The 14,755-nt window shown below is 39.1% G+C and overlaps 1 protein-coding gene across 4 annotated transcripts in view; it reads right to left on the bottom strand.

Moving 5' to 3' along the window:
* Window positions 1–245: 245 nt before the first annotated feature.
* ANTXR2 (ANTXR cell adhesion molecule 2) overlaps window positions 246–14,755 on the bottom strand; it is a 185,346-nt gene continuing 170,836 nt past the window's right edge. For all 4 annotated transcript variants that reach the window (XM_025208515.1, XM_025208516.1, XM_025208517.1 and 1 more), the window contains one exon: window positions 246–2,130. In XM_025208515.1, coding sequence (XP_025064300.1) covers window positions 2,004–2,130 — 127 coding nt within the window. In that variant the 3' untranslated portion in view covers window positions 246–2,003. The remainder of the gene's footprint in view (window positions 2,131–14,755) is intronic.

Genomic DNA, 14,755 nt, shown 5'->3' on the forward strand with positions numbered 1-14,755 from the left:
TTTTCCTGTTGTATTTAAATAGTTAATGCTACATACTATGCAGATTGGAGCATCTGACAAATTTTAGATAATCATGGAATATATAGAACTCGCATGACTTAGCTTGTGCTGTGCCTTCTTGGAACAATGTGTCATGGCACTGGAAGGTGGGTCTCTTTTGAAGCTGAAACTGAGGGAGATTGTAAATCCCAAAAAATGTCACTTTTAACCTGTGAAAGGAAGTCGAAAAAGACAAAACCACACAAACTTGGATAGGACTTTTATTTATAATCTATGTGCACACATGGCTGTAGATGATGATACTAACAATGACATAAATAAACTCAAGCGAAAGATGTAAGCAAGTGGATATATGTAAAGGCTTCTTTGGGCAGTGCCGCAAATTTGGACATGGACCAAGAGAATTATTTATGTCCCTTGTAATTTTGATGAAGAGCACAAAGGGGATAATTAAACCAGGACGCTTTGCATCGCTCTTTCCATCTTGCGCACATGCATGCCCACCAAATGTGAAATGTTCGCCTTTTCCCCTCAAATGTGATGGTTGTTGAACTTATTTTTAGTGTCATTTGATAAGCCTCCCTGCTCACAGAGAGACATCCCACTGACCCAGCCACTGGTCATTGTCTATACCAGTTCACATCAAAGCAGGCGCACTTTGTCAGGTTTCGACTTGAATATCCATTTTGCATCTGAAGTACAGTATCGAAAGTGACTGGATCATTTGAGCCTTTTTCTTCAGCTGCTGCCTCCTTCCTCCCCCACAGTGTTTCCGCTCACGCTAACATAATTTGGCATCGTCGACGTGACACAACGCTGGTTTTTCTAAAAAATTATAATACATACATTGTCAATGTTTTCTGATGGCCAGCGCTCCTGTAAATTTAATTTATAAATTGATGAAAGGAGGTCTTTTTTCCACTGCTGAATCTTCACCAATGCACCATGCCCCCTCGAAAACCGAGTAATGCGCATATAGTAATAGGTCATTCAATGTCAAAAGGCATAAAAAAGATGAGCAAAATCTTCACAGGCTGCTGCTTGCTGTTGCCTTTAATTATATTAATTAAACTTTGAAATTCTCATGCAAAGAGTTGCTGGCTTGTGACGCTGAAGAGCCCTTGGAGATTCGGGGGGGGTTGGGGGGGGGAGGGGGACCCTGAGATACCAGCTTTGTGGCTACCGCTTTTTTTAATCTAAAAAAAAATAAAATAAAAATACATAAGCCTAGAACTGCTAGGTATGTTTATAGATGATGATGTTTTATGCGCTACTGAACTCTGAATGCAGGAAAGGGGAAAAAACCACCAGCCACAGTGTCAAGGTCTTGAAGCATCAGTCCCTCAAACTCTGCTCAAGATCTCTGGTTACAGGCTGTCTTCCTGCAGAATAATGCTCTATTAATTTTCTTCCTGTCCTGGGTGCATAATGAAAGAAAGGTGTCTCGAAAAACTAAAGGGCAAAGTCTTGCTTGCTACCAATACCTTGAGGCACTCTGTCTACATTTTGTCATGCGTGTGCACTTTTCAGTGTTAGAGTGACAAGATTTCCAATCAGAAGGTTCCCGTAAGGCACAGTGCGATGGGGTACTCAGAAAGATTTTGTGATTTGACATCGCTGTAAGGCAATGAACTTTTGCATTTGCTTAGCCTGGTGGGAATTTTTATCCTCTGCCTATGGCTAATAGTCCCTATTTAAATAACAAATGCTATCTTTGCATCTGAGAGACATCATATCTCGGCTAAAAGCATATTGTGTCCTGAGAACTGGAAGTCTTTTTTTTTTTTTTTAAATGATCATCTTTGGTTGTTTTTTCCTCTCCCCACACATGCATACTGGACTCTTGTTTCAAATTACAGGCATGCAAGTCAATGCTCCTCTTCATGTCACTGTTACAAATCACAGAGTGTTAAAGTAATGTAGAAAAACATGAGAGCTTGGTATGGTAATGCTGGCTTGTGGAAGAATGGAATGGAAAAAACTTCTGAGCTGAGAATCTGAAGTTAATCCAAGAAATTCAAGGAAATTCTCAGTTGTCTTTGGCAGGTAGAAAAGTGGTAATGTGGCAGTATTTCATTCTTGTAGCCTTCTTTATTGACTTTGAACTCGGGAGAAGTTAACACATCGGCCCTGGAGGAAAAAAACAGACAGTAACTTATTGGTGGGTGAAGTAATGAATACAAACTAAAAGATCCTGAAATGGTAACGTTAACACATTAAACAGAAATAGGTATTTAAATTAAGAGTTTTGTAGAAATGGCATTGCCATGAAAAATGTTAAATTTAATAATGAAATTCATCTAGAGCAGTACATCACATTTGATTTACTAATTTATGATATGGTTTCATAATTGAGACAAATAAGATGGATACAGTCTTCTGAAAACACCTCCGTTTTTGGTGATTATGATATATGAGTCTTTTAGTTCTGAATAACTGTTCAATATGTAAACCCAAACCATTTTCTTCTGTTTTACAAACAATAGAACAAGATTTTGCTCAAAGTTGAAGAGATACCCAGGGACAGACAGATTTCCCATTAAACTTGCTCCAAGTATACAATATTATTAATGAAGCACTGCTGTTGCTTGTTTTACACAAGCATTTTATTAATACAATAATGTAATAACCAGAGCAGTGCATCTACCTTCTTTTTGGGGCATTAAATGGAAATGGTTCCCCAAATATCAGGTTGAATTCAATCGAAATATATCAGTGGCCCAATTCATTCTGAGAGTAACTCCACTGATTTTAATGGTGTTAAACCAGGGATGAATTTGGCAAAATCAATTAAAAGGAAAATGGAACTGAGCACAGGGAGGACACCGGTTGTTTTTTGTAAGCCTTTTTTTTTTTTTTTTTAGTTTAATTCAAAACCATGCCCAGAATCTGGTCACTCATCAAGTTGGCTGTACTTTTCACAGAACAGCTGACTTTAAGCATATCTCACTTTCAGAGAAGCAATGACTTCTCGTTCCAGAAAGGAAAAGTGAAGGTTATGCTGAAAGTTTGTTCTGGACTCTGTTATGGATAACTTACATATTCTCTGAAAAAAATATGGTATCATTAATACTAGTTAGTCATTGCATTGGTTATTTTGTCTCACAGTCCTGCATTAACAACAAAGACATTTTTCCTTTCATTTACCAATTCCTTTCTTGTGGGTAAAGTGCAACATAAGATCATAATATAGTTCTAAAATAATACCTTTGAATCAATTTCAGAGACTTTTAAAAACAGGATCCTATGCCAACAAAGGTAGTCTGGGCACATCTACATGTGCATCTACATGTGCAGTAGCCTATTTTACTGCATATTAAAGCACTGCATAAAACTGCAAATACACTAATGTGCAGTAAGAAGCTACTCCACATTAAGCTTCAATAAAAAAAAAGCATGTGCTTTCACTACTGCATATTAGGGCAGCTTAATGCACATTTAGGATATTTATATATGTGCTTCTGGGGTGTATGGGGAGGCACTTTAATTAAAGTGGCTCCAAAAACCACTCTAATTAAAAGTACCCAGCATGTCTCATGTATCAGTGTCCCTGTACTTCAAAACGGCCACAGCGGCACTTTATCTAAAGCTATCTGATATCTAAAACAGGGGTGCCACCATTAGATAAAGCACCCCTGCAACCATTTTGAAGTGTGGGGACACTGATACACAAGATGCTAGAGGCTGCTGGAGCATGGTAATTACTACACTCCAGCACACACGATTATTTGAGCCTGCTCCAATGCACTGTAATTAGTGTGTAGGAGCAGCCTCCCTGCTTGTGTATAGGCACCCTTATTTAATACCTTACATTGGAGGTACTATATTTAATATGCATTAGAAAAAGTGCATTAATGCATATGTAGATGTGCCCTCTTCTGGGAGTAAGCTGATGTACCTCTGCTTTTAAAGACATAATTGATTAAATTATTACTCTTTTACTATTTAACACAATGGCAGGTACTGGGTTATCAAGGACAATTTGAGTGAAAGATCTGCATTTCTTTATGGTTTCAAAAACATTTTTGCTAAATTCCTTTTTACAATAAACATTTAGGGGTATTAAACATACTGGGGTGGTATTATTTGGCACCACTGAAACAAATATGAATGACTGAGTGGAATGAGAGGAGTCAATATTCTCCAGACCAACTGGAAGAATAAATATATAAGGCTGCAGAGAGCAAGGCAATCTTGTTTCCATAATGCTTTTCTAATGATTCTATGTCCTATCAAAATATATTTGTTATGATAAAATATAAAAAAGAAAATACAAGGTTAGATTACTACACCCTAGCTACTTCATTGTAGATTATAAATGCAGAGAGATAACCCATAAATGTTCAAAGATGCCATTAAAGGTAAAATAGAAAGACACTGTTCCTTTTTACATTATATGCTTTTTAGAAATTAAATATAACAAAATGAATGCTGTTATAGAACACAAAGCGTGTCCTGAGCATAAGGAAAAACATTCTAAACAAATCTAGCAATTCCCACAATGAAACTGACATTAAATAATGAGAGAAAAGGCATTCACAATGAAGTATGATACAGTATAGGCAAAATGTAAGTGCAATAAAATAGCTGCCAAAATTAGCAAATGGAGGAACCCCAATGTGCCTAGGATGACATGAATCATTGCTATTTACCCTTCATTGTGAAAGTCTTGCTTCTGATTGTTTTATGTTGTAGACATATAGATCTTTAAAATATATTTACTGGTGCATTAATTTATATACATTTTGGGTAAATGCTTAGAATATTTTTCCATTTTTATATCTGCATTCACCATGTGGCTTAAAATATGGTCTTTAAAATGTGTTTTAAAATGTGTTTAAACAAATCAGGTGTCTACTTAAGGTGTAAAATTGCCGTATAAGGTAAAATATGCCACTACAGGACTGCTTTCCTGGAGTCTGGGAGTAAAAAAAATTAAGACCTAGTGAAACAATTAAAGTATTGGAATGAATTAACTTTATCAGTTTTAAAACGAAAGCAAGTCCTTAGTTATAAGGAAGGATGTTCTACTGAGTCATAAGAGGGATTTCTAGCCTATGTGCCAAGTGCAGTAAACATGGGAAATTACTGTCTTCTGTGCTCAGTGGGGCAGAGGACACTTGAGTTTCCATTTCTATTCTCATTAGGATCCTATCAGGAAAGTTAGATTTACCTCTCATCATGGCTCCATTAGACTTCCTCCAGAAGTAACTTCTGAGAGGAGCTGCTATGGCAATGGAATATCTAATGTAATACTGATTTTGGATTGCTGTGACTCCCTCTGGTCTTTCTTTCCCCATCCTCCAGTCCCCACCTCCCTGTATATGGACTTGTGGTAGCTGAGTGACACTGGGTCCATTTTCTGGCCAACACCTCTTTATAACAATAAACTGAAAGCATGGCCAATTAATACTTTGTCCAAAAACAGCTGTTCTCATAACTCAAAAAAATTTGTAGCCGTTTCAAAAAAATAAAGCAACTCTTTCTCCAAACTAGCACAGAACACAAAATTCATAACCAGTGTGATTTGGTTACAGAATTCATAGAACCAAACTTCATGGAAATTGAAATGAAGATTGAATAATCCAGATATGGAGACTGTAAACTCCCTCTGCAGCCAAGCCACATAGCTTTTAAGCCAGCCATAAGCATTACCTAGAGAAACTGCTCAAGTATTTCTCCTACCACAAAGCTTACAATTCTGGCTCATGCTTTCACACTTGGATTTTAACAGATAAGGGATTTGTTAAGCATTGCAGCAGACTGGTCAAGACATCTTGGTATAGTTACAGAGTCATGAAGTCATAAGCCTGCTCTGGGCTTATGCCAAAGGCCAGTCTCTCTGATCCAGCTGTAAATCAGCACCTAATTATTCAGGCTGAGGTAGTCAAAAGCAGACCAGACAGATGTGATGCTGGGCCCTTTGCTCCCTTGTATACTGTTGGCTACAGGAAATTGGTAGGTCTCAGCTATGTTAGCTCAACTGGTTGAGAGGCTTGGGAGAAGCTACGGGCTTTTGTATCTACTTTATGGCATTTGGATCTGATAAGTTCAGCCTCTGCCTAGAGAACATTTCACAAGCCAAACTATTCTTCCTTAGTCTAAAGGCCTATGCTGGGTTTCTGAGCCCAGAGATGACAGGAGCTTAAGCTAGTGATTCTCAATGAGGGTGCCACAGCACCTGGAGGTGCCATGAGATCTTTTCAAAACTAATGCACAAAATTAGCATTGTTAAGTATGCAAACAGTTATACATGATTCACAAGAAACCCAAAGATTTCCAATCAGAATTCACAGAGTCAGAAGTATTCTGCCCTGCTTTGGTCTTTCTGAGTTCTTTGGAACAGAAAAGGTAGTCTATTATTTTTCCATAATCAAAAAAAAAAAAGTGAAGCTAAAAGCTGGCATTTTTAAAGGGATGCCCTGAATCTAAATGAATGTACCTTGAGCGTGAAAAGGTTGAGAACCACTGATAATTCTGTCATCAAGTCACCAAGCTAGCTGGTATAGTTTATCAGGTACTTGCATCTGGAGTACTAATTTTGTGGATTTCTGTGCCTGTAACTTTATTTTTCTTTTCTTATAGGAAAATTGGTGATTAAGGGATTTTAAATGAAAAAAAAAAAATCAATCTTTTGTGAAAAGTATGATGCCCATGTAAGACAGCTGAAATCAGGACGTTGGAAAACACATTGAAAGTGCTAATTACTTTGAAGGTCAAGAATTTTGTGCCACCATTAATGTAACAGAAAATGCTCTATGCCAACACTGTGCAGAACAAGCTTCATGTTTGGGTAATAGAATGTGACAAGGTGCACAGCTTTATCCTGTAGTACCCAGACACTAAGGACACATTAAAGGTACTGCATTAACCAGCAGTGGTGGCTTATAACTGTTGAAGTTCTGTTGTGATTGAACGCTTTTCACTTGTATTTTTCTATCTGTTCTTGTCACATTACTGCTATTTGTCAATAAAACCAGGAAAGCTAGCAAACCTGTTTTTTAGATGGGCTGAAAATGTAAAACATATCTGTACTTGCTTCTTCTGAATGTTGTTTTACAGGGCCTTTTCCCCAAACAAGAAATGGTTGTTAAAAGCAGACTATCAGTAATATAGATGTAAGGAAGAATAAATGTAAAGCATACAGATTCCTGTGTTTGGGGGCACTGAAAAACAAAGATTGAATCTTCAGTCGTTACTCACATACAGTCCAACTGAGAGGTTTTCTGGATGGGGCCTGTGCATTATACATACCACTCTGCCTTCATTAGCATGTAGAGTCCCCTTGTAGTGGAACCAGAGCTGATCCTCTGTGTTAAGTATGGTGGAATTTGGAGAGCATGGCTAGAGACTTGACTCTACAGTATCCCAAATAGCAGGACAAGGGGGTTGGGGATACATGGGGCCACCTAACCTGTTGTTTAATATGCAGTGGTATCCTTCAGATTAGTTCTCCTTCATCCTAATAAGATGCAGGAGCCAGAAAGGTTGTAGTAGTTTCTATGAAGTAGGTCTATGTCTAAGTCCTCTCCCTATTTTCAATGTTGAGACCCCTGTGCCTGGCAAGATGCTCAGGCTGGGTGCTGGGAGGATATAGCACCTTTCACTATAGGATCTCAAAGCACTCAACAAGTACTAGGTAACTATCAGAACATTCCAAGGCTGCAAATATTAAATAGGAACAAATATAAAGAATGGTGGTATCATCAGAGCTGTCCCTTGTGGGGAGCAAATTGGGGTGACCACCCTGGGCCCTACACTTTGGGGGGCCCTGTGGACAGTGCCATACAGGCCATGCAGAGCGTGCCACTGGCAGGTGCCAAGGATGCCATTACTCTGCGTGGCTGCCACACACTGCCAGCTTTGAGCTCTGGCTGCTCCCCACCCGCAACAACTTGCCACCCCCGGCCCCTCCACAGGCAATGCCCTAGGCCCCACACACCCCTAGGGTCAGCTCTGGGTACCATAGTGCCTATATTACAAAAAAGCAAACTTCTTTTTCATTTCCTTGGGTGACAAAGTCTTTAGCAGAATTCACAGATTCCCTGGAATCTGACAGGGCTATGCTTTCTGCTGTGACCTTGAACTTGCAACCTCTGGACTGTCAACCATACTTCCTTAGTACCTGCACTTCAGCCCCCAACTTGAGTAATAAGAAAACAGAAGCATATGGAAGGTAGAAGTCAGATTCTCAGTGATGCTGAGCACCTGTAACTCCAAGTGAAGCTACAGTGAGTTGCAGGTACTCACCAACTTTGAAAAATCAGGTCTTGTGCGTCACATAACAGGTTGAAGCTTCCAAATGCTTGTCCTAAATCAAAAGCTCTTTCCTTTAATGGCATGCTGATATTTATTTCATCATTAAATCAAGACTTAAAACATTATTTTGACCAATTTGAATATTAGTAAAAGTATATCAAACATAATTTATTTTTGGAAAGCAGCTTTAAAAGCATTCTTGAACGATGGACCTAATAAAAAAGATGAATTATCAACATAGCTGTATTACCACCATCAGCCAGTTTGGTGGTCTAATGTTACACTCATGTTCTCATGCCCAATTAAACAATCAATACAACTAATTTGAATTCATATGTATCATGGCTTGTAAATCATTGGGTCATAAACCTTAACAATACCAACATGTAGCCAGTAAAAAATTGAACTAAATTAGTCTTAGGGCTACAATAATTAAAAATGAGTACTATTTTCCTGTGGGAGATGGAAGTGGTCTGGATACACCAGATTCAATATTAAAAAAATAAATAAATAAATAACAGCCTGACCTGCTCTGCAGATGTACTGAAGGAACCGTAGAAACAAAACACACTGAACATTGAAAAATCGGAAGATGGAGAGATTTAGACGTAGAAGAACTTTATGAGGTAAAAGTTCATTTTAACAGAAGTAAAAACAAATGTAAAGTTTCTTTTTATCTGCCTGAGCAATAAAGGTAAATTCCTGTCCTTGCAAGCACAGGGTAGACACACACATTTTATAAACATATGTATAAAGGTGAGGAATAGTGCCTTAAGTGCCAATGCCAAAAAGTCAAAGCAAAGCCTATTGCAACAGCCATATTCCATCTTCCTCTGGGACTTTGTATGCCACATCTGCCACAATAGTACAATGTAGTTAGTGTTTTGGGGGAGCAGTAACTTTTGGACTGCATCATGTTACAGTTTTGGAACTCATCTGTTGACTGGTTAGACAGGGATGAAGATTGCTTTGCTTTTTCTCTCTGTAGACTAAATATTCATTAGCTTCCAAAGATTCATAAAAGTAATACTTCACATTTACATGGTACATTTCATAGCGAAAACTCCTCACTGGAAGGAATGGATGCAATTCCACTGAATTTTGTGGAATTATACCAATTTACCTCATTGAAGAAGTTAGCCCTGTATGCCCAAAGCACTGTACAAATATTTACTAATTCATCCTTATTATATATCCTTGTGAAGTTTTCAGTGAGAACTAATTTTTTTCTCTGCTCTTCTTCATATTTGATGATAAGCTACAGAATTTCTGCCCTTCTAGAATTTTTATTTGTGTAGTACTTTTATTTGTGCCACAATAAAGTTATGGCCTGGACAATCATTTCAAACATGATGCGTCAGTGCTTTCTTTCAAGCATGTCATGGACAATGCCAAAAAAGGCTTTAATCTGAAATGTGATGATAAAATCATTTCTAAAGGCTCTTATGAAGTTACACAGCAGCAAAGCCCATCTTCCCCTCCACCCCACCTGGCACTTGAAAACAGCATTGGGAGGGAAGAAAATATAAGGGTGGAGAATTGCTGGAAGGGAAGTGGGATTTAAATGTTTGAGCTGCTTGGTATGCTGGTAAGAGGTTTATTTCATTCCACTGCTGTACTTTTTTCAAGTACATAAAAAAATAGCATAATGTATGGATGGGCATCCTTTTTATTATTTTGTATATGTAAAAATATGCATATGGACTGGGAATTCCTTGAAGCAGAAAGAAATGCTTAAATTGGAGACACCTGAAAAATGTTTTGATGGGCCAGCTGCCAAGACAATAATGGTTGGCAGTACATCCTGCCTGGATACTTCTGAGAAAGAAGTATTATTAATGCAGATCCTCAGAATGAAGGATCTTGTCAGCTCATTCAAGTGAGAACGCTGTAGCCTGTGGGCTCTAGAGGAAATCCCTGATTCATCTAGGTTCCTAAAGCAAGCCTGGGATATATTCAGATTTTCAGGCTCCCTGCTCTTGTGCACCTGTCCATCCCCAGGTTCTCTCTTTCTTGTTGTTATTTTTGTCTTCTGTACTCTCAAGTTAACAAGACAACATGTAAGGTACTGAAGAAACTGGCTAAAATAATTTCAGAACCATTAGCTAGCCTCTTTGAGAACTTGTGAAGGCTGGGTGAAGTGCCAGATTGGGAAAGGGCAAATATAGTGCCCATATTTAAGAAAAGAAAGAAGGAAGATCTGGAGAATTACAGAACAATTAGCCCCACCTTGATACCTGGAGCAGGTACTCAAGGAGTCTACTGTGAAGCACCTAGAGAACAAGGTGATCAGGAACAACCAGCATGGATTCAACAAGAGCAAGTCAGGCCTGACCACCCTAATCTGCTTCTATGATATGGTGACTCACTCAGTGAACCGGGAAAAAGTAATGGATGTAATACACCTTCAGTTTAACAAGGTTTTGATACCGTCTTTCACAACATTCTCATTAACAAGCTAAAGAAATACAAATGAAATAAAAGTACTGTAAGATGGACACATAACTGGTTGGATCATTGTGCTCAATGAGTAGTCACCAATGGCTCAATATTTAGTTGGGAGAAGGCATCAAGTGAGGCTCCCCAGAGGACTCTCCTGGGTCCAGTACTGTTCAACATCTTCATTCATGATCTGAATCATGGGATGGAATAAATGCTTAGCAAATTTGTGGACACTATCAAGTTGGGTGGAGTTGCAGACATTCAGAAAGGCAGGGATAAGATTCAGAATGACCTAAATAGACTGGGAAAATGGTCTGCAATGAACCAGATGAGATTTAAAAAGTTGAAAGTTCTACATTTGGGAGGGAATAATTGCATTCACAAATACAAACTGAGCAATGATTGGTTAGGCTGCAGTATTGCAGAAAATGATACAGGGGTTACAATGGACTAAAAACTGAATATTAGCCAACAAGATATTGTTTTTTTGCAAAAACAGCCAACACTAGGTTGTATCAACAAGAGTGTCACTTGCAAATCAAGGAACTGATTCTGGAGTGAGCCCCACCTGGAATACTTGTCTCTCATTTTGGGCCCCACACTTCAAAAAGGATGTGGACAGATTAGAAAGGGTCCAGAGCAGAGCAACAAAAAAAATATTAGTGGTCTGGGAGGGAAGATTTTTGAAGAAAGGATGAAAGATTTAGTTTTTATTCAGTCTGGAGAAGAGAAGACTGAGCGGGGGCCTTTGATAAATTTTCAAATACCGGAAGAACAATTACAGAGGACATTTAGGAGGGGGAGTGGGAAGAACTTTTTAGCTATGAAGGTGGTCAACCATTAGAACAGGCTACTTTCCTTGGAATCTTTCAAGAGCAGGTTGGACAGATGGTTGGTTGGGATGGTTTAGTCATGGACAATTCTGCTTTGGAGCAGAAAGCTGGAACAGATGACCTTGTGAGGTCCGTTTCAGCCCTACTGTCCCATGATCTTTACTTCACTCTTCAAACTGCTCTGATTATTTTTTGTTAATGTTTTCTTTTTTTCCACAGAAGATTTTGGTTTTAAATTAGTACTATGGCATTACATCTAGCATGTGTTTCACAGAAGACTAACTCACTGATTTTGATCCTCCACCCATTGAAATAAATGGTCAAACAAAAAGCAACTTCAAAAGGAGCAAGACTGAAACTTCAGAGTCTAAATTCAGCTACCTTTCTCATCTCCACAGGAACTGAGCATATTACACATCTCAGAGAAGGTGCTCAGGCTTATTTCACATCACATTTTAGAATGCTTCTACTATGCTTTAACTATTTAGATCCGTCTTTTTTTAAAGCCCTGTTCTACAATATTATTGAAGTATTCTTCATGTGTGAATGGGCACATTTAAACTATTACTGTTAACTCTGAGTTTCAAAACCTAGATATTGTAAGCCTATACAAGTCTCTCTCTCCAGTTGTTCAGTATAGTCTACATAGATCACTATTGCTATAGTGATTTTTATCAGCTAAGAATCTTCTCCCCCCCCATTTTTTTAATAGCACCCTCCATTTCACTCACAGAATACTTGGACTCAGTTTCACTTTCTGGGTGGCATCACAACTAGGACAGTCTAATACATTCCAGAAGCTTCCAGATTCTAACTCTTCTGCAAGAGTTAGAATCTTCTAAGAGGAAGAGTTAGGACTTCTTCCTTCATGCAAGACTTGGAGTATACTGAACGGGAAGCTTGTTGCTACCAATATCTTTTTAACAATGTTAACTTCTGATATGTGGCATAACAGGAATAATGAACTGTTAGATTTAGGCTAATATTAAGTGACAACAACCAAAATGCCTTTTAAATAAGTCACGGTGGCAAGTATATGTTAGGTGCTGAGATTACTATATTAACAAGTCCTTTCTCAGTGACTCATAAAGGACATGTCTACACGTGCATTTAAGCATGCCTGAATTTAATGTGCATTAAGCCATTTTTGCTGGTCGTCTACACGTGCAGAGACTTGGCACTAAAGTTAGTGCCAAATCCCTGAAGCCCTGTCATTTACTCCTAGCGGCTGGGCAGACCTGGCACTAGTGCTGGGTTGCATCTAAATGTGCGTTAATGCGCTTTAATTAATCATGCCTAAATTTGATACCTGCAGGTATCAAATTTAGGTGCAAGTAGTCTAATTTCACCATTTTTAAGGCACATTAAGGGCACACGTGCAGACGCATGCCTGTAATGTTCATTAAATTAAGCTAATGTGCATTAATGCATCTCGTGTACGTATGCCCAATAAGTGCTAAGGGCAGGAGGCATTTACTAACTAGAAAAAGCCCTCTTGCTTTCCCATGGCAGAGTACTATATCACAGAGCAATACCAGGACAAGTGTGTACTGACATGTCTATTTCAGGTTAAGTAGCCAGACCGTAGCCATGTTACAGCATTTGGAAACTGACATCACTGATCCTCCCTCACTGCACCCAACAAAAGCACATCAAGAAGAACTAGTGTCATGTTGCTTGTTCTACTAAGCATTAAAATTCTATGGCATTAACATTCTTGTGCTTCTCTACTAGCTCCCTGCACAGGATGTATTTCACTGCTATAACTGTTATATTATTACACTCGCCTCATAAATATCTGTTGACAAGCTGAAGCATACAACTGCAGTTTAGTTTATATATTTTTAAAAATATAGATAGTTGATTTATATATTTACTTTGGAGAGGGGTTACTAAACACCCATGTTTTATACAATGGTAAACAGTACTCAAAGTTTTAAATTCATACTTTTCTTTCTTGCTCTCTCACGCTCTCTCTGTCCAATAAAGTCCCTAATGTGGACGGCTGACAAAGCGGGATCACCATGTAACTCTGCTTCATAATTCAATGGGATAAAAATATATATGTATACTGCACAAGGTTTGTTGTTAAAACTGCACCCCTGAAGATGTGTACTGCTACAAGCATGTATGTTTCGGATGCAGCTGAATCACTTAACATGAGATATGTTACACTATTTGGAGTCCCTGCACATGCTTTATTATTATGTTAGGACTAGGTGTAGACATTCAAAAAGCCAAAGGCAGAAACAATTGAAGCTATGCAGTTTTCTATAAGCAGTATAGTTTAGATTAGTAATGAACAGAACACACATTCAACCTTCTGTTCTGTTATGGGTATAGGATGGTATTGTGTGCTGAACTTCTATTCTATAATAGGCATAGACTGGTTTCTGATCACTTATACCAGTAAAAGTGTAGTGTCTGTACCTGGCCACAGCAGATTGTTGACAACAATTGTTGTCGACCTGGCAGGGTGTGGGCAGTGGGGTCCAGCAGGGCTCGGTCCTTGGACTGATACTCTTCAATGTCTTCATCAGCGACTTGGACGAGGGACTGAAGTGTACTCTGTCCAAGTTTGCGGATGACACAAAACTGTAGGGAGAAGTGGACACACTGGAGGGCAGGGAACAACTACAAGCAGACCTGGACAGGTTGGACATATGGGCGGAAAACAACAGAATGCAATTCAACAAGGAGAAATGCAAAGGGCTGCACCTAGGAAGGAAAAATGTCCAGCATACCTACTGCCTAGGAAATGACCTGCTTGGAGGCACGGAAGCGGAAAGGGATCTTGGAGTCCTCATGGACTCCAAGATGAACATGAGTCGTCAGTGTGACGAAGTCATCAGAAAAGCTAATGGCACTTTATCATGCATCAGCAGATGCATGACGAACAGAACCAAGGAGGTGATACTTCTCCTCTATCGGGCACTGGTCAGACCGCAGTTGGAATACTGCGTGCAATTCTGGGCGCCACACTTCAAGAGGGATGTGGATAACCTGGAGAGGGTCCAGAGAAGGGCCACTCATATGGTTAAGTGCTTGCAGGCCAAGCCCTATGAGGAGAGACTAGGGCACCTTGACCTCTTCAGCCTCCGCAAGAGAAGGTTGAGAAGCGACCTTGTGGCTGCCTATAAATTCATAATGGGGGCACAGAAGGGAATTGGTGAGGCATTACTCACCAAGGCACCCCTGGGGGTTACAAGAAATAATGGCCA

This window comes from Alligator sinensis, unplaced genomic scaffold, assembly GCF_000455745.1.
Source record: "Alligator sinensis unplaced genomic scaffold, ASM45574v1 scaffold565_1, whole genome shotgun sequence".
NCBI classification, from domain to species: domain Eukaryota; kingdom Metazoa; phylum Chordata; order Crocodylia; family Alligatoridae; genus Alligator; species Alligator sinensis.